The 20,807-nt window shown below is 48.7% G+C and overlaps 2 protein-coding genes across 3 annotated transcripts in view; both read left to right on the plus strand.

The window, feature by feature from the left end:
- Positions 1-20,807, plus strand: part of LOC125954082 (uncharacterized) — a 123,057-nt gene that overhangs the window by 81,082 nt on the left and 21,168 nt on the right. The window lies entirely within an intron of this gene.
- On the plus strand, positions 961-2,543 carry LOC125954101 (uncharacterized). Its single transcript, XM_049684110.1, has 2 exons — positions 961-1,595; positions 1,670-2,543. The coding sequence occupies exons 1-2, from the start codon at positions 1,134-1,136 to the stop codon at positions 1,715-1,717; spliced, it is 510 nt and encodes a 169-aa protein (XP_049540067.1). The 5' UTR covers positions 961-1,133; the 3' UTR covers positions 1,718-2,543.

Below are 20,807 nucleotides of genomic sequence, written 5' to 3' on the forward strand. Positions count from 1 at the left end.
CCGAGCCGGAACGTCGTCTACCAGCCAGCTCGACCGCGATCCGCACGGTCAATGACCCAGAATTCGGCGACAGTTGGGGCGATTCAATGGGCGAATTCCAACTGTCCAGGTCACAGGTCGCGGCGAGGCACGCCGTCCCAAAGGAGCTACCAGCGTTCAGCGGTGATCCGGAACAGTGGCCAAACTTCCTGTCGAACTTCAACCGAAGCACGAGGATGTGTGGCTTCACGGCGGACGAAAATATAATACGGCTGGAAAGGTGTTTACGCGGCAAGGCGTACGAGACGGTTAAGTCCCTCCTATTGCACCCGAACAACGTGGGCAGGGTGATCGCGACACTGAAGATGCGATTCGGTCAACCCCTGCGCATCGTGCAGTCTTTGACCGAGCGGATGAGCCAGTTACCGTCGGTTCGTGAAGGGCAATGGGACCAGCTCACCGATTTTGCGGTCGCGGTGCAGAACTGTGCAGCGACCATAGAGATTTGCGGTGCCCCGGAGCACTGCTTCAACAGCTCCCTACTGTACCAGCTGTTGGGGAAGCTACCAGTCTCGGTGCAGCAGATGTGGGCGATGCAGACGCCTGAGGAGGTGCCGGACCTCGCTACGTTCAGCCAATGGTTGTACGCGACGGCAGAAACTTTCAGCCGCCTTTCCTGGGCACAACGCCAGGGTCCACTGCCGGAGACTAGGACAGAGAGCCGGGCTGCACACCAGGCACCCGGAACGGCCCTACAAAGCAGCACGCCCAGTCCGTCGGCAAGTATGTGTGTGGGCTGCGGAGGAGAGTGCCGCGCGGTGGAGCGGTGCAGCCGGTTCATTAGCATGGACACGACGAAGCGCTGGGAGGTCGCCAGGGAGGGTCACTTGTGCTTTGTCTGTCTGCGTCGTCATAAGGGAGCATGTGGAGCCAGGCCATGTGGCAGCGAGGGATGCACGGGCAAACATCACGCCTTACTGCATCGCGGGCCATCGACCACAATAAATACCGTGCACGAGCCATCAGCAGCTGGGGCAAAGCCAGGTGCAGTGCACTGTATCCAGATCGACAAACACTGTGAGGCTAGCGACGCCTGCCCCCAATTTCGATACCACTCGGTTATTCTCCACGGTCGGACCAGCACCATCAAGGCGATGGCATTCGTGGACGAAGGGTCGTCTTTCACGTTGGTGGAGGAGGACCTCGCGGACGAGCTCGGCCTAGACGGGCCCAACCAGCCATTACATCTGCAATGGACGGGAGGGATTACTCGCGTGGAGAAGAGATCACGCGTCGTGACCCTAAAGATCTCGGGAACGCCACAGGGTCACCAGTACACTCTGTCCGGAGTGAAGACCGTACAGAAGCTGGAACTACCAGCGCAGACCCTCGACAGCGAAGTTCTACAATCAAAATACCGGCACCTGCGGGGCGTGCGACTGGAACCGTACACGAACGAGCGCCCCAAACTCCTCATCGGGATTGGGCACCTACAAGTAGGGCTGGTACTGAAATGTCGAGAGGGCACAGCGAACGACCCGGTAGCCGTTAAATCCCGCCTGGGGTGGACCGTTTGCGGGGGCGCTGACAAGGTGCATAACGTAGCAGCCGTCCAGGTGCGTAGTAGCGACAGCAGCACGACCGACGAAGAGATACACCAAGCGCTTAATACGTACTTCTCCCTTGACAGTCTCGGAGTAACGAAAGCCACAAGAGTGACGACAACGGAGGACGCTAGGTGTCTGGAGCTGCTAACGGCCCGCACCAGGCTGGTGGGTGACCGATACGAAACCGGCCTACTTTGGCGAGAGGACGACGGAACCTTGCCCAACAGCCGCCCGATGGCGCTACAACGTTTCCAACAACTACAGAGGAGAATGAAGAGAAGTCCGGAGTTCGCACGCACCTTGAAAGAGAAAATAAAGGAGTATGAAGAGAAACGATACATAAGGAAATTAAGTGTTAGCGAGGAGCAGCAAGACGAGCCGAGACGGTGGTACCTTCCTATCTTTGTGGTGACAAATCCGAATAAACCCGGGAAAGTTCGACTCGTCTGGGACGCGGCAGCAGAGGTGCGGGGAACCTCCCTAAACTCAGCGTTGCTAACGGGGCCCGACCTGCTCTCTAGCCTGTTCGAGATTCTGATCCGTTTCCGGGAAGGAAGGATCGGGGTAACGGGGGACATCCGTGAGATGTTCCATCAAGTGCGGATACGTCCCGAAGATCAGTCAAGCCAATGTTTCTTATGGGAAAACGAACACGGTGAGGTGGAGACCTACGCGATGCAGGTGATGACGTTCGGTGCCCGCTGCTCGCCCAGCACCGCTCAATACGTGAAGAACATCAACGCCCAGCGGTTCGCAGAAACCCACCCTAATGCCGTTAAGGCTATCATCCACGCACACTATGTCGACGACATGCTGGTGAGCGTCGATCGCGAGGAGGAGGCCATACAACTAGCCCTGGACGTCGCGCACGTACACCGCGAGGGAGGGTTCGAGATTCGCGGTTGGATTAGCAACTCGCCCCAGGTGTTAAGCGCCCTACACGGAGAACCTGAAGAAAAGCACATAGAGTGTACGCACACCGTACACACAGAGAAGGTGCTGGGAATGTGGTGAGACACCGCGGCCGACACCTTCACTTACCGGATCGGAAGGAGCAAGCACTCTTGCGATCTGTGGCAGGGAACGCGGTGCCCTACAAAGCGGGAGGTCTTAAGCGTGCTCATGGCGATGTTCGACCCGTTGGGCCTACTCGCAAATTTCCTGGCATACTTAAAGATCCTGCTGCAGAAGATTTGGCGATCCGGGGTTCAATGGGACGAACCGATAGACAGCGATTCATTCACTAGCTGGAAAACATGGCTGAAGGCTCTCCCAGAGGTGGAAAAGGTACGAATTCCCCGGTGGTACGGCACATCCGCCCTGACAAGGAAAGACGAAATAGAGCTGCACACCTTTGTGGATGCAAGTGAGAACGGAGCTGCCGCGGCCTGCTACATCCGGCACGCCACGGGAGGAGCAGTACACTGCTGTCTAGTAGCTGCCAAGACAAGAGTTGCGCCACTGAGATTTACTTCGATTCCACGAATGGAGCTGGAAGCAGCAGTTTTGGGAGCACGGCTCTGCCGGTCGGTGGAAGTCGCCCTCCGTCTGGTTGAAGAGGAAAGTGAGGACGGCGGATCAAAAGCCGAATCATCAAGCAGATTCTTCTGGACCGACTCCCGTAACGTACTGGGGTGGCTCAACTCCGACAGTCGCCGGTACAGCCAGCACGTCGGGCACCGAGTCGTGGAGATTCTTAAAACGTCCAAATGCCGGGAGTGGCGTTGGGTACCCACAAAGCTCAACCCGGCAGACGACGCAACCAAATGGAGCAGGATGCCCGATCTCGCCGCCACAAGCCGGTGGTTCCGGGGCCCTCAGTTCCTGTGGGAATCCGTCAAGACGTGGCCCGCACAACCGGCGGAAAAGCCGGTCACAGGATCGGAGCTGAGGCCAGCTTTCGCCGGCCATCACTCGCCTGACGCTCCGTCAATACAACAGCCCGTGGTCGACGTGACGAGATTCTCGGACTGGGCAAAGGTGCTCGTGGTAACCGGAAGGGTATTGCGCTTTGTCCACAACTGCAGGGCTAGTAGCACCCAAAGAGTCGGATCGTCAGGCCCTATAACAGCAGAGGAAAGGAGCAAGGCGCAACGGGTTATAATCAGCCAGGCACAAAGGGAGGCGTTCCCCGCGGAAATCGACCTGCTGAAGAACGCCAAGACGTCAACTAGGCTTACGACCGTGATACCAAAACAGAGCCCGATCCATTCGCTGAGTCCGTACCTGGATGAGTGCGGAATCCTACGCATGCGAACGAGGATCGCTGCATGTCACTACGCAACAGAAGACGCGAAGAGGCCGGTAATTCTACCACGGCGTCATCCGGTTACGGAGCTGATAGTGCGAAAGTTCCATGAGAGGTTTCATCATCGAAACCACGAGACAGTGATCAACGAGGTGCGCCAGCTCTACCACATTCCTCACCTCCGGTCCTGTTACGCTAGAGTGCGGAGGAACTGCCAGTGGTGCAAGAATGCGGCTGCAGAACCGAAGGCTCCCATCATGGCTGACCTACCCCCGGCGCGTCTTGCGGCCTATGTACGGCCATTCACATACGTAGGACTTGATTACTTTGGCCCAATCGAAGTAGCCGTGGGAAGGCGAGTGGAAAAGCGGTGGGGCATGCTGGCTACGTGCCTCACAGTGCGGGCGGTCCATATCGAGCTGGTTCACTCGCTGACCACCAGCTCATGCATCATGGGTCTGCGGAATCTAATTGCGCGCAGAGGAACCCCGCTCACAATATTCTGTGATCGAGGAACCAACTTCGTCGGTGCGCAGAGGGAACTGCAACGCAACCCGGAGCTGATCGACCACGTCGATATCACAAAAGAGTGCAGCCAACGCGGGATACGGTGGGAGTTCAACCCGCCACAAGCCTCCCACATGGGAGGTAGCTGGGAGCGCCTGATCCGGACGGTGAAGGAGAACATCGTTGCTGCGAGCTCAGCCAAGCGTTTGAACGACGAAGTGCTGCGCAGCCTGCTGGTCGAGGTCGAGAGCATTATGAACGCGCGGCCCCTCACACACGTGCCGGTAGACGACGACTCGGCCCCGGCCCTAACACCGAACCACTTCCTGTTGGGTTCGTCGAATGGCATGAAGCAGCCGGGCGAGTTGGACGACAGCGGCAGCCTTCTGCGGCAGAACTGGCGAACATCACAAGCGTTGGCCAACAGATTCTGGAGGCGGTGGGTGACCGACTACCTGCCAGAGATCACACGACGAACAAAGTGGCACCGATATAACGAACCCATCAGGACAGGAGACGTGGTAGTCATCGTCGATCCCAGGCTACCCAGAAACTCCTGGCCAAAGGGCGTGGTAGAGCAAGTTTTCGCCAGCAAGCAGGACGGTCAGGTTCGATCCGCAAGGGTCAGGACGGCGAACAGCACTTACGTACGGCCAGTCACGAAGCTCGCCGTGCTAGACGTGATACGCCAAGAGTCAGGGGAAGGAGTGATACGGGATGCGCCGGGGTGCTAGCAAGGCTACAGAGATAGGCCGGAATAACACCGGGGAAAGCGACCCTAAAACAAAGACAGATTAGTTAAAGCAGGGTGGAAAGGGACCTTACGATCTGGATGTGGGATTGATAGATAGAAGCTGAAAGGCGACACAGTTGATAGGAGAATCCAAAGAACCGGCACGTGCCGGTAAACGGAAAGTAAGCATACACATGACAGGACAGGCGGCTGCTCTTGGGCCGAAGTACGAGACGTCAGTTAGGACGACCGTACTGGGGGGAGTGTTACCGATAGCAGCGGCTATCGGTAGGGCCCACGAGCAGCCACCCGTAGCTCACTTGCGTGCGAGCCTGCACGCAAGTGAGCTAGCAAGCGGCAACTGAGAAAGAAGGCGAAAAGCAACCAGGAGAAAGAAAGCGAAAGGCGATAAACGAGTGAAAAAAGATAACCGCCACGGAAGGCAGACAAGTTTTGAGTCTGCTCGAGGAAAAATAAAGCGACTTCAAAAAGCTGAAAACCGCGGCGGTCTGTTTGCATTTCACAACACCGAGATAATATTTTTCAGTTGAATATTGGATATTAATCAGGGTAATATTTCAACTTCTTACCCTTTCCATCCTGCTGGCAGGCTTGGAATTATTCTGAGAACTTCAAACTTGTCAGCAGAAAAGAGAACGTTAGAACGTTTTCAACTCCAATAAATGATACTCCATCTATCCTTTTCTGTGCTGATATCATTACTTTTTTAAATATTTAGCCTTGAGTTTGGTAGAAACGCTTCAATTTGCCTTTTGAGCAAAAGGTTTAATTAAAACATGGAGGAAATATCCATAATTTGGCAACAAACTGAAAGGAACATTCGGGACAAAACACATTTCTTAAACTAAATTTCATCTAAACTTATTTCGAATTACAATCACGATGTTCTCCTTTGATTTTGTTCTCTTCAATGTTCGAATCAATGTACGATTTTTTGGAAAAGAAGGAAACTAATCTAATAACACAAAGGCAAGTTCGTTTAAAATGGAGGTTCTTTCATTCTCCTCTAAATTGTAACCCAATTCATTGTAACTAATCTCTTATTAGGCTTCACAATACTGTGGTTTATCTCAAAGCTACGGTGATCATGGTCATGAGCCATTTTTTTTTACAAAAACATTCCGTGACACATAAAGAAGGTTTTCATAAATGTACTGCCAATGATTCGAATACAGAAGGCTTCCCACAGCTAAACCTTAACCACTAGGTGTGATAATGATATTACATGACACATTATTAGTTGCCATTGTCAAAGCCCACCACATATGCGTATGTGTGTGTGTGTGTGTGTTTCTCCCAGAGTCACGCCAGGAGCTCAATTTATCCAGGTCAACTTAACCAGAACGTTCGCACAATTCCTTTGCAATCAGCAGGGATCCAGCGTGGTTGTCGACCACTACTATCCACCATCGATCGCTCATGTACCTGGTTGCTACCTTCTTCTACGCGCCAACACCCCTAAAAGATCCCCAAAAAGCTCATACCTCCCGCCATAACATAGAGGGAACGAAATCCAATCCATGCTTCCCCCGGCTTCCCGGAAGGAATGATTATTTATGTTCGCCACACACTTACCGGAACCCCCTCCCCAGCAGAAGCAGCAGCAGGTGCGCCGCTACTGCTGATGTTGCTGCTGCTGCTACTGGCGCACGTGACCATGATAACACCGACATCTTACTTTATCCGCCCAAGGAAACTAACACCCACTGTACACGAAAATATCTGCAATCCCCGCCTACCGAAGGCAACAGTAATGGAAGGATCTGGTGGTGGCAATGCTCGGAGTCGGTTCGCTGGAGGTTCGAAGGCGTCCGCCCTTTTTGGTGAAACGAAATTCAATCCACTCGATTCGGCGGTACCATTGAGTCATGATGACCTCATTCATTGGCCATTGTTATTGTTTGCCTTTCGGTTTCGCGTTGTTTAGGCAAGGGCCTTCGGCGTAGAAGATAGCTTTTGGCAGCACAAAAACGGGCAGGAAAGCAACCAAAAAAAGAAGAAGACGAAAAAAACCGCCAAATCAGACAGACATACCCCCGGTGTGATTGATGAGAAAGATTCCCGGCAGAATGACGTTCCGGGTCCGTGAAATGGTTTGGATTTTTATGAATACCGTGGCATTTGTTTCGTGGAGCAGAGCTCAAGAGTGCTCCATAAATTGTTGTCATGTACGTGGACGTGCAGTGCAGTAGACTACTTACATGTTACCAAGAAGTGTCAAGTTTTGTTTTTTAGTTTTGCTGCTTCTTCTTCCACAGTAACACATCGTAGTAGCCAAAGGACACCAAAAACGGAAGAAAAGGTCAAGCAAATCAGAAATTCCTTCTAATAACTGTTCTGCAAAGCACGGCATGGCGTTTGTGTCTCTGCGACATGACATTTTCCGAGCGAATATCAATCCCCTGTCCGCCTACAGATCATTTGACCGATGCCGATATATGCGCCGGACGAATCAGCATAAGACTAAGGACAACTATGGTGTGTGTGTGTGTGTGTGTGCAGCTGTATTTGTGTGTTGCCCGGTTCACGACGACGTCTGTGTAATGCCCCCAAACTCAATGAGCATCCAACCGCGACGTTCCCTTCAAACTGGATGCCAACGCCAGCGGAATATACGGGGTCGTCCTTTCGTCAAGGAACATAAACTTGGACAAAATATGACCGAGCGCTAGCTAGCCCGTTCGTTATGATCGGGATCGTATTATAAATTTTCCGCACCAACTGGTTCCCTTCTCCTCGCGCGTCCTCGTAAACGGCTAGCGATAGACAGCCAATTGGCCCTAACCGTCGTCCTCGATGTCGTGGACCTCGTCTTTGACGCAATGACGGCGCGGACAGACACCGAAGGACACCACGGGGTACGGGCGCGACATTTGTGCGACTGGCGGCGATTTCATGCAAAATTCCCGGCCTCGAGGTCCCGAGGACCCGGGCGCCCGAGGACTGCGTTGCGTTGTGCCAAGCGCGAGAAGCGACCGTTGGCGTTTAGACGACAAATTGAGGAACCGACGTCATGGCGTAGCATGGCGGAAGCGAGAGTGAGCGAGGAAATGAGGAGAGTAGGAATCTATTTTTTCCCTCCACACACACACATATACCACAGCCGGTTTCTTGCATTCGAGCATATTTATGCACACTTGGTTCGGCGGTTTTTATGGAGCCTGTGGACGGTTCCAAACATCTAGGCCGGCAACTCAACAACTGTACTGAAGGTTTTGCTGTACTCGCCATGCCATGGGGCTGTGGTAGAGAATGTTCTTTCTTTTTCGCGTCCTTTTCTTTGCCTGCGTCGTCGTCTTTCTAGCCAAATGGCCGCATGGACGCAGCGGAAACAGTGCTGGAGCTGGTTTCGCAGTGTCGCAGAAGCCAGCCAAAGGCCGCGCTTGGAGCGTCTTGGTTCTTGGCTCGGATTCGGGTCAATCTTAAACAGGACAGTGAAATATGATTTCCTGGTGACGACGAGTGATTGTTGCAGGCCGCCTTTCAACGGGAGGCCAAAGGCCACACTCGTTTCACGCGGGTCAATCAAGCGGAGAACTACTTATATACGATTAGCGCTTTGTGAAAGCTGATTTCTTTTTGGCGTAGTGGATCATGTTTCTATTCAAGGTTTTTCGGTCAAGCTATAATTTAATTATCAATAATTATCAATAAATTATCTATAATTTAGTTATCACAACTGTTTGAAAGGCCCGTAAATTTACCAGCAAAATGACAAATTATTTACAAATGCCAGTCCCTTAAGTGCTAACAGTTATTAACAAATTCGTTCCTAATAGGTTCCTTACCTTTATTGTTTCTCGAAAACTTTACCTCAACAAGATTAGAGCTTTTATTATCATACTATCTTAAGTAACCTTAAAGTTTTTTTTGTTAATACCATCCTAAATAAGCAACAATTTTTCAAATTATTGGGTATCAAAATTCAGAGACGTTTAAAAAACTATTTTTTGTCCCTCAGCTGAATTCTAATCCAAAAACATTCGATTATAAATGCTATAATATCTGTTAACTGCTGTTGGAAATCCAAAAGGTAAAATATATAACGCTCTCAATGTTGTTAATACAAAATGCGCTCATGTAGTGTTGAGTAGAGCTGATGTGATACATTATCATTAGAAGTGATTCACAGTTTTACCTTTTCTTTCGATCTGATATGATTCGGCAGCATAAAACGGTTGATAGATAGTTCTTCTATAAATGCCAATGGAATTTAGCAGTTTATGTTTATGAATGAAGTCTTGCAAAGTCAAATTATCGGTATTTGGATTTTTCAAGTACGTAGTAAGTAAGTATGTAAAAACTGCCATTGTACACGATCCGCTTCAAGGTTTTAAAGGTAAAAAAAAAACCAGAGAAAGAGTGACTTATGCCGAGTTAACGTACAGTACTTGAAACATGCTGCTTGTTACTAAAACTCCGCCGGTTGTTATCAACTTTTTCATGTTCAACATTTTTAGCCAATCCTGACCTAGGTAACGACATTTCGTGGGAAAATTCCCCAAAAAAAACTGGACCGGATTCCCAACTAACCCCATATGTTACATCCTGTGTTAACTCGCTGCAATCTGGAGGATAGTTTTGAAAAAGTGTTACTTCCGGAGCACAACCCGCTACAACTGCGAATCGAAACTAAAACTGCGCGAAAAAATCCACCGACCACCGTCGGAGACGGGAAGAATTTGGCACACAGCAATCCTAGCATTCCTTCTTTATTGTCGTGAATTTTATCGACCTCCGCGAGAATACAACCGTACTGCCACCAACTACCAGGCAGAGGCAGAAACAGTTGCACTGGAAATCTAGGCCAAATAAGTTGGGCGTTCGTCCAGGAGAGAGGCGGCCAAGTTTTTCAGGCAGTGGCCTCCGGGTTTCTCGATTTCTGGACGGCTTTCGGGCGAAAGAACCAGCACTGGTGTCCATTGCCAAGATAACACTCAAATCAGCGACTTGTTGTTGTTGTTTTTTTTTTGCTTCTCTCGAGGAGCAGACCAGGCCAGGCACAAATCATCAGCAATTGTTACAAACGGGATACAAGCTGGATTAGCAAGAAGAAAAACGAAACGAACAGAAAAATCATTCCACGTCGTTCTCTTCAAGCCCAGACGCGGCTTGCAGCCGCGGGACGAATCCCTGGAATCCCACAAAGCTGACAAGAAGAAAAACTGACCTAAAAGTCCGAGCCTGGGATAGCGTCGTTGGCCCGGAGCGGTTGGCATGAAACTGTTAAAACGAGTCTCGGTCTGGGAACGCGGGCAACGAGCTTTATGACAACGAGCATGACAATGACATCGGTGATGGCCAGCCGATGGCCGCGCTGTAATTCTCCGACTAATCCGTCTTTATCATCACTTCCTCCGTTCGCTCGAAGCTGCACTCGAGTGCGTGCTTTAAAGGCAGCAAATGACGTTGATCGTGCTGCAGGCCACCCTGTTAAGGCTGCACTTTGTGACCACTACTGGCACGGTCGCTCAAGGACCCGTAGAACACACCATCAAATGGTGGCTGGCGACTGAGCTGCTTTCCACTTCATGAAAAAAGCTCTTACTGAGCGTCTTATGGTGAGCGCCTTTTTTCGCTGCGCTCCACACTCCGACTACTGAGGATAAAATCCTGGATCCAAATCCAAACAGCAAGGAGACGGCGCAAGGCTTCAAGCAACTTCCACCATCATCAGCACTTTAAATGGAAGGAAGTGGAGATGTAGATGCTCCACTTCTGACAATTATGAGAAGCTGCTTGGCACCGCTTTTTTTTTATCCATCCATCCATCGAAGACGCTCTACTCTACTGGCCGCTTCTTAAAATTGCAGCCAATTTGGGACACGCGACATAGAGAGAGAGAGAGAGATGAAGGAGCAGATTCTTAGCCTTTGCGAGCTTCTCTTTATGACCGGATCGGTCGGTTTGTAGTTGGCTCTGTCCTTGACGTTTGCCTCATAATCGCTTACTTTATGTCTTCCGACTGGTCGCGCGTAGTGTTTTATGATGTTGATGCCCAGGAAGGACATTGGAAAGCAAGAGAGCTTCAGACGGGAGCTCAAGCTGAGAAGTCGCCATCTGAAATGTGCATATATCATCATACTTTAGCGGGATAAGTAGATCACCCGGTTCAGCAATGGAAAACAGACGTACAGCCAGAATTCTCGAGGTCAAATAAGCTGCTCTGTGATGCCGATTGTCTCGAGAATCAGCAGAGAAATCAGAAGTAGAGCCAAAGCATCTCGCTAGTTTATAAAACATTATTAACACTTTGTGTTCGCATCTCCACATCAAAAGGAACATTTCATCACATCCATAACACCTAAATGAAATGACCTGCCTCTTCTGCGTCATCCACATCAAACAACCAGAAAATGTGTGTGTGTGCTGTAGTGAATCACGAACACTCGTACGACACAATTCCAAATGGTGGCCGGAGCGCCCTCCAATGTAACGATCACTTACGAGCGCCATAAGCAATGCGCTGGCAAACGGAGCCGACGTCGAATTGTTGCGCTCACAAATCTTGTGCAAATAGACACCCCTTTTGCACCCCTAGGGCACCCTCTACACCACCCCCTATTTGCCCACCGAAGTCGTGGTCGATCGAAGCCGGTACAAGCCGCCTGAAGGGTTTGGGCGAGGAAACTTTGAATGTAAATCAGCCAGCAAAAGCACTCACACATTTCGCGTTCCAAATCTTTTGGAAACTTTATGAATATTGCACCCCACCCTACGGGTCCCCCCCCCCCCCCTCCGGGCTCCTCCTACTCGACACGCTATACGTCTTCCATCGCCATCTGTATCATCTGCATCGAAGCTTGCTGCTCGCGTTGGTTCAATGGTTTCCTCCTCAGAACTCCTACGTTGGTATCACTTCTTTATACAAGCAGCAACAGCGGCACCATTGCATGGTGCCACACACTCACTCACTGCCCTCGCAACTACTCTTGGCCCCTTCCCCGTATCAGGTTCTCCGGTTCCATTTGACTAAAAGGACACAATCTGCTAAGACGATACAGACGTTCCGTTTTTGCTGTTGCAATGGGGAAGGAGACCTCTCTATACATCGAGTCAACAAGTGTGTGTGTGTGTGTGTGTGTGTATGGTTATGATGCAGAATGTGGAATCATGATAAATAGTTTTTTATCATTGGCATAAACATGATACTTGCTTGCTTCTCATTGCACTTGGAGCGGTGGCGAGGCGACCATCGGGGGCACGTAAAAATGGCTGCTTGTCATGCAGAAAGCATACACATTTGAATAAATTCATTGGGAAATAAGGCGCCGCTAATGCAACACCTTGTGGTTTGCTCTAGTATAAGTGCCATCAGTGCATAAGATGCATAGCAGCAGCAATCAACGAGCTCGTCCAATGGAGGGCTGTACGTTTTTTAAGCTGTTAAACCGATTGAATAGTTAGAACGTGTCATTTAGCATCTTTGGATGCTTATTTCCAGCCTTGTGCTGATACACGATGACAGATTTCATTGCAGCTTTTGGAAGCATATTAACAAGAGACGACATTTAACACAAAGTCGCAGGGAAAACCAATGATATTGCATATTAGAAATGGTTAATAATGGAATAGCAGAGATGCAAAACCCAAATTGCATTCATCTAGAATCAATCAATTCTGTTTCATTATATTGTCGCATTGTATTGTTGGGGTAAATGATATCATTTAAATGATCATTTAAAAGCCTAATAGTAGACTTATAATGTACAGCGTCGAAAAAAGTGCCTAATGGGATTTTAAATGCAGGTTAAAAATCTGCTTCGAAACAAATGAAATCCATTTTCTTCAAAATTCATTTCGATTGAGCTCAGGCTCGATAACATTTAGTATTGACCGTTTTGACTACTTAGCAGATTCTTACCGAAAAAACTTTCAAAACGAGGAACCCTTTTCATAGGAAATTTTATTACTCAACATGATTAAATTGCACTCGCATCGAAATGCATTTGATGCAAAATGTAAAAACCGTTAAACTCTCCTACCAAATGGAGACAATTTCGGACAAGTTTCCACCAAAATCCTTAGGGCATCTTAAATGCCAACAAGCATCCAGCAAGTAGTACACCAGTCATCCCGAATCCGGGATACCAGGCCAGACCAGGCAGCATGGTATGGAATTAGTTACATACTTTTGCTTACGCGTGCAGATGAAAATCATGATACGGCTCAATATTTCCACCTATATTCCCGATCTGAATACGAATGACCTTAATTATGGCTTCGTTACTCAGCACTATACTGGTACTGGGTACTACTGTGGGGCCGCTTGACAGCGGCATCACGCTCGGCACGATATCGATTTCGGTTTCAATGAGCCCAAAACCTACTCCACCCGTTCGGACCAGTACGTGCGTGATAATCCGGTCCGGTAGTCGGTTCTATTATTCCTTCCACGGCTGTTCCTTCGGTTTTCATAAGGAAAAGGGTATTCACTTCGCTTTGCTAAAACGTTCCTGCTATCCGTACGGTCAACTCGTTGCACCACGATTCCAAGATGAGACGTGGACGTGCCAGTAGACAGCAACTAGCTAAGGCCTTCATTTTAGGTCCGTACTTTTGCGTACTTTACCCTCCGATAGATCTGTGACGACAATGTGTGGGAAATCATTAAATATATACAGCTTATTAACCCCCCGGTATCAAATAATTCTCCTCGTTATACCTTCACCAGTCAGCTGGGGCTTCGATCTGCATCCGATGCATTTGGATCTAGGACACACACACACACACACAAACAGACAGAACAGAACCCTTGCCTTGCCTTGCTTGTGGTCGTTTGTCTTCCATCTTACTGAACTTCATTAGTTTGCAGTTTTGCCGCTCCAAATGATTGGTCTCCATGCTCGGTTCAGAGAACCTGCTCAGAAAGATTTATCTGTTCGCAGCGTGTAAGGTATGCCAAAGACCCCCGCTCCACCTGATCTGCAATGCACTCTCCCCCCTCCCTCCCGTGCACAGCATACGATGCACGTGCGGATAGAAAGGGATACGAAGGAATGTCACATTTAGTCCCCCGGACCCCGGACGGACGGGTCCAGTTTATTCATATGAAGAACCGGTGACGACAATTTCTCTGCGGAGTACAGCGGGCATGATTGTGGATGTTCGCCCGCTGCACGATCCCCCCGATCCGGCCCACCTTCTCACGGTACTCGGTCTTATGGCGTACCACCGTCTGCCAGTCCGGCTCTGGCCAGTGACCGGACGTAATGAAACTCTTCGGTATGTTGGAGATGGCTTCAACACGACCGTACCTGAGCGGTGGTTCCGAACAAACGATCATAGCCGGCGATGATGATGACGATGGCGGGGGGCATAGTTGACAGGAACACAAACCAATCTTTCCATCGCTGCTACCGGTACCGCCGGTCATCGCACGGCACGCTGGGACACCATCGCATTCGCGCTGAAAGTATTTCCAATCCCGTGGCCGTCGTCGTGAGGTTTCCGCCGGATCATCAGCATCATCGTCACGGCCAGCCAACGGCACCGGACATGGTACACACTCTGGCAACCGATCGTAGTCCAGCTGATAGCTCGATTTCAGTGGTGAACCACCGGCAGTGGCACGTTCCTGCCACGCACGCTTAGCCATCAGCTCCCAGTACAGTTCCGGGTGTGTCCGCGCCAAGCCTTTCACGAACCGATTCGCACCGCATTGCTGCCAATTTTTTCGCTTCACTTCCTCCTCGAACACCAGCTTCTTCTTTGGTTCCTGTCCATCCAAGGTAACCGCCGACACGGGGGGAGCAGCAGCAATGAAGCATCCACCGTCTGGCCGATGCAACTCACTTTTACGCTGCACCGCCAGCTGCCGATTGTTCGGCCGTGGTTGGAAGTCGTGATTGTAGCTGGTGTGAATCGTCGTACGCTCCATTTGGAATGACTTTGGCCGGCCACCGGTCACACCACACGAAGGATTTAAATTGTTCGAATATCAATAGACCCAAACCGAACCGAACGACCGAAAGAACCGAAACGACTGGCTTTTTGTGCCTATGGCTACTCTGATTCATCTCTGCCAGATTCCATTCTCCGCTTTCTGCGATGGTCAATATTTTAGTCGCAATGTACTATCAAAATATTTTGCAGATAAAATGACAAAAAGGTCAACAAAGACCAACTAACTGTGGTTCATTCTGTGTGTACTCCAGGAATGAGTTCATCACTTTTGCACGAGTGCATGTAGAACCACTGGATGTGCTTTTTGCAATTCCATGAAACATGAATTGTGTTCCCTTTTTTTCTAAAAAACCACGAGACATTGCAGTTGCCTCTGCCTACTCTTTAGGCCTACTACAATCTGTAGTCCAGACCACTAACTAGGGCATCTACGAATCTCGAGACGTAGACGACTCTAATTGACATAATAGTCCCTAGTGTGACTTCCTGGAATACTCTCCCTACTGCTGCTGCTGCTCCGTTACATTGCAATCTGACACCGCAATCAGTTTGCCTTCCGGATTTCCTCCGATTTTTATCGGAAACGATCAATTACATGTTCTGGGAGTCGGTTCTATCAACGAGACCATTGAGTACTGTCGTGCGGCCGACTTAGAGTTGGGCTCTCATTCCATATAGCACTTGTAACTAGTAAAGGACCAGTACAATCAGTGCACCACGTCGGTTCGCCCATGGCTTTTGTAAAGACTTTTGGAGCAGAAATGAAAATGATTTTTTCCCTCCGGCTGTGTGCGTTTGGACAAATAAGCTAAGCGACTTTTATACAACACGTTTCCACAACACTTGTATCTGAATGGAATGTTTAATTCTCCTTGTCCTTCGAGATATTCTTTTGTTAAAATGAGGAACGGAGGAAAGCTCAGGAAAGAAGGAAAGAAAGAAAGGAACCAGAAAGGGCAATGTTTTTGTAGTCTGTCAGTCAGACTGGAAGGCATTTTCCTGCTTCCTTCAAAGCTTTAAACATTGAGCTTCAGCTAACACTATTTTTATTTTGGAACCGACAGCCATCACAGTGCCTCGGCCCACGCAAACCGCACCGATTCGCTTTGCCCCCGTTTTGCAACGTGGGGACGCTTGCAGTTGACATGCCTATTTCCGTCAAGAGTAACCATTCGGCCCTGGTTCTCCTTCCCGTCAGCGAATGAAGCGTACGTCTCGAGGCCCCGTCTAGCCATCCAGGATTTCCGGCCAAATGGGGGAAAGGATCGCGTTCCGCTTGAGTGTCACACAATGCTGCTGCCGTTGGCATCGCCATCGCCACTCGGAAAATTCGTCTCCACTATAATACTGAGCAATTTACAGTGCGGTCCCCTGTTGCGATGCCAAGCGCTTTCTCTGTATGTGTGTGTGCATTGAAGTGGAAATTCTGCTTTGCATTAACAGCAGCAGCACCAACAACAACAGCAGCTTTGGTTGCCAACGCCCGAGGTGCAACATTGCTGCCAAGCTGATTTGATTTTACCATTTGGCGTGGCGTGGTGTGGTTTGCTTGGGGGCATCAACTTACCACCGAGAGCGAGTCGAGTGTGTCCCCAGGCAGCGAGAAAACGAGAGAAAATTCACGTCAATCTTCCCGGCAAAACCCAACAAGCACCGATGGCAAATCAACGATCCCGAACGAACGGCTCATGCCATGGGCATGCGGTCATAGGGGAGGGAATGAAAGGAAGTGGAAAGTGTTGTTGGTTGGTGATCCGTAAGCAGTGCCTTGTCGTAAGCGTAACTATTTCGCCGGATGGTGCTCGAGGACTTAATATCGTTAATGGGGAGCTACAGTGTGGGACATTCGTTTAGGTGCAGAGGAAGTTTCTGGAGGAAAATGTGGCCTTCTTTTTCATATGGAACATGTTTATTTATTTTATTTAATTAGGTGAAGTGCTTGTATGATTAGTCTATACACGAAAATGGTTTGAATATGTGGGTATTTGAGACATATATTACACAGTAACAATAGTCTTCACGTCAGATTTTAGCTCGAAGGCTTTTCTTAAATTAATTTCCTCACATGCAGACATTGCTTTGAAAGCAAAATTAAGATTCTCGAAACGATTTCGTAAAAAAGGGATCAAAGAGATTAAGTCGAATGATTAAGTTGCTAAAAACTGAACTGATTACACTACTCGATTATTTGCCTCAATTATCAAAGAGAACCATCTGTTTTTCATAAAGGTCCAGAGAACTGAATTACATCTCCAACACAGTTGAACACAAGGATGAAGAATCAGCCATCTTTTAGACAAATTAAAGAAAATATGAATGTTCCTATCGGGCACATTTATGGAATAATAGACATCAAAGGACATCAAATGAAAAAGATACTTAGATGAGCCGAAATTGATTAATATCCGTCAGAGGAACTAATTCTTTTGCCAGCAAGTAGATGCCATGGCCGAAAGGAGTGTTGAGAGATATATTTTCATCTGCAAATAATATTAATCGTAATAGTTTGATCAGTTACTATCAGGTCCTCCTGATCATGACATCAAAGCGCAGCTGATCGAAGGATTTAGAAGGTTCAGGATGCACTCTCTTATCACGAGACGCTTCCCATTTAATTAATTAAAACCCAAGCTATTTCACAAATATATCCGGTTCCTCTGGATGACCTGATTTTTCAACAGATAGTCAACAAAACTATTGAAATTCGTACACCCTAAATTGTACGGATATTTCTAAAATACTTCAAATTCAGAGCTGCGATATTAAAATGGACTAGTAAAGGTAAACAGTTATAAAAACACTAACTGGCATTACTTCTAAATAGACGATTTCAAAACTGTTCACCCACGAACGCCGCTAAACGAATGCCTATCACTGTAGAACTGCCTGCCGATGATTTTTGACAAAGGATTATTAAGCATCCTTCAGCTCACCAGCAAATACGCTTTAATATTTCTATAATATCCGCACTAATAATGAAAACATTCGAAAACGAGCATCACAAGCTTCAGCGTTGAGTTCATCCCCCCGGGCGATGACGATGTGCCGAGATGTTTGCTTTCCGGTGCTTTGGCCCTTAGAGAATGAAAAGCACACTGTTTTCCGCGGAAAATGCCATTAAATATTACTTAGGCTTGATTTCCCGCTGACAACGAAAGCACCGGACCCCGTTCTTTGGGGCCGCATCTTCAGACACACCATTTATCATTTGCGGAAAGAGCGCATCGACGACGACGACGACGACATTGGGCTGTGCTCTCAACTGCTGCTCGTTTTTAATTGAAAATAATCTTCCTCACAAATCTTTCGCAATTAATTCCGACAACTTCAGTCTTCATTAAACAAGCAACCCGCGCGAGGGGATGGGTAGCTAAGGAACCCTTTTCTCAGCTCACCACCCCCCGGAACGAAGTGTCCACCGGATCTCCGGTCAGGGTGTCTCCAGCGGACCAAATTATTTGAACAACATGAAGAGGGAGAATGTGTCCTCAAGATCGGGCAACTCAAATTTTTCCACAACGCTCTCCCCTGCCACTTACCGTTTTCCGGCTTCTAACGATCCCAATGGACACCAAGGTCGTCGTCCGCGGCAGTAGAATTATGCGTACACGTGGGTTCCGGTCCGATGATAACCCGTGGTTTTCCGGGGCGGGGTGGCATACTGGAAGGAAATCCCGTTGTCACTTCCAAACAATGTCCTACCGAGAGAGAGAGAGAGAGAGAGAGAGTGCGTTGTCCGCGGTATCGTTCCGTGTACCTTTGGCCGGTATGGAAGCGACCGGCATTCAGATAGCAAACTCCTCCTCCCAAAGGATCCCAAAAGTCAAGTTGAAGGTGATGATTTACGGCCCTAAACAGAAGAACAAAAGCGCTGCGAAGGCCCTTGGACCGGTAAACCTGTCATTCCACCATACCCCCCTCTCCGCGTCCCAGTAGGGAGCATGATTCACGGCCATATTCCGTCCTGAAGCTACACCTGGACCTGGACTCGGACTCGGACTCAAGCTCTCGGACCGACAGTAATGAGGCAAATTAAGATAACTGCGAAACGCAGCGCTCAGGCTACATAGGTTCCATCTGTCAAGATGGCTGATGGTGGGGGTTTGACCGAGGAGGGAAAGTATCCGGTCCGGTCCATGCTCCCAACATTCTTCCCTCATTTACCAACCGGTGTCCACTTGCGCCGATGCGATAACGGGAATGGGAAATGCGCGAATCGGGCAATGGCGTCATGGACTTGGACAACTGCAAGCGAGCGAAAACTGGATGTGAAGTTCAGGTGGACCTTGGAGGTGAGGTGGTAAAATCTTTTCTTCTTTCATTATTCTCCTTTTTTCGCAACACTTGGAGTGACCACCGGAAGGACCGAGTGATAAGAGAGAAACCACTCCTGAGAACAATCTGGTCGCTGGAGAAACACTGCACGGACGAACTTTACAAGGCGCACTACGACCACGACACTAGGACATTTCATGTCTGGAAACTACTTTTTACGATTGTACCGAGCATCCTCTCGGATCCTCTCCACTAGTTCCCTAGTCACCCTTGACCAAACGGGAATTGAGTGCGCCACAAAATTGGAAATCGTCGAGTCGTTCGTTTATTCATAACTCTCAGCATAATCTTCGCCTACTGTGGCGCGGTACCGAAAGGCGCTCCCTCTGCCAAGCTTAATGCTGGCCACAAACCGAACGCAAGCTCGAACCGTCGAAGAAACACGCTCACCGTTAGTTTGGTCGAAAGAACGCCAACTTTATGATTGTGTCCGGATATAAATTATAATAATTTCTTGCTAGTTAGTTTTCGGAATTGCGATTTTATTTCCTTCGTCGTCGTCGTCGTCGTCGTCCTCGTCGGCGGCGGTACTGCTAGATGTATACCTACAGCACACTTTCTCTCTACTCTGCGCCCAGATGCTATCTGATTGTTTTCTTTAACTCTCCGCCCTCCCCCTTTTCTTTGCGGTACATTTTCTACAACGAGCGGTTCTTATGAAAAATGTAAGGTAAATGGACAGATTGGAAAAGCTTTTAAGCTGTCTGTGTGAGAGAGTGGTAATAAATTTCAAATATTTCGCCTGCTCCGGTTGCTTGGATGGAAGATGGAGGTTCATTAGCATCCCTCACGGAGCTCGGAGAGAGACCCTCGATCCGCCTGAAGGCACGTTGGAGAAGTTTTGTGAACCCTTCCCACTGGACACTCCGTACTAAACGTTTAGCAATCGGACCGAGAAGTTTCGAGCCATTTCAATTATGAGCACGAGTCGTCGGAGCTCGTAAACTGTTCGATAGAAATAAATGATAACTGGGCAATCTCTTTCTCCGTCGGCCACCGGAGATAATGTAACGGTCGATCGGATGATTAATGGAGAAATGTTGGTTTATGTTGGAACATGATGTAACAAGAGCTTGAACTTCTTCCAGAAGTGTCAATCATTAAGGTCAAATATTCATGATGATGTTAAGATCAACTCATTTTACTCTCTTACACAGGTCTGTGGAAAGGACAGATTTATTGATAATTGACAGGAGCATCGAGAAATGACTTGGGAACATAATCTTTAGTGCACAGACCTCTAGCATTCCTCCTTTCTTACAACGAGAGCTTTCATTGATCATAAAAAGGAACCTTTAGATCCTGTTACTAGCATCTCTACACTAAAACTATGATTTAATTTTGAAATGTCTATGCTTACTATCACTTTGGGGTGAGAAGACATGACTTTATCCTGTTGCTGGAAAATTAAGGCTTCTTGCAATTGTCGAGATCGCAAAGGCAACAAGAGCCTACTTTGTTTTTATTTGAA

The sequence above is a fragment of the Anopheles darlingi genome, chromosome 3 (genome assembly GCF_943734745.1).
Source record: "Anopheles darlingi chromosome 3, idAnoDarlMG_H_01, whole genome shotgun sequence".
Classification (NCBI taxonomy): Eukaryota; Metazoa; Arthropoda; class Insecta; order Diptera; family Culicidae; genus Anopheles; species Anopheles darlingi.

Excerpts from the sequence above, each read along its gene's own strand:
- LOC125954101 (XM_049684110.1), top strand. The coding sequence starts at position 1,134 with ATGGCATTCGTGGACGAAGGGTCGTCTTTCACGTTGGTGGAGGAGGAC. Across the intron at positions 1,596-1,669 it reads ATAACGTAGCAGCCGTCCAG|TCTCGGAGTAACGAAAGCCA; the intron begins GTGCGTAGTAGC and ends CTCCCTTGACAG.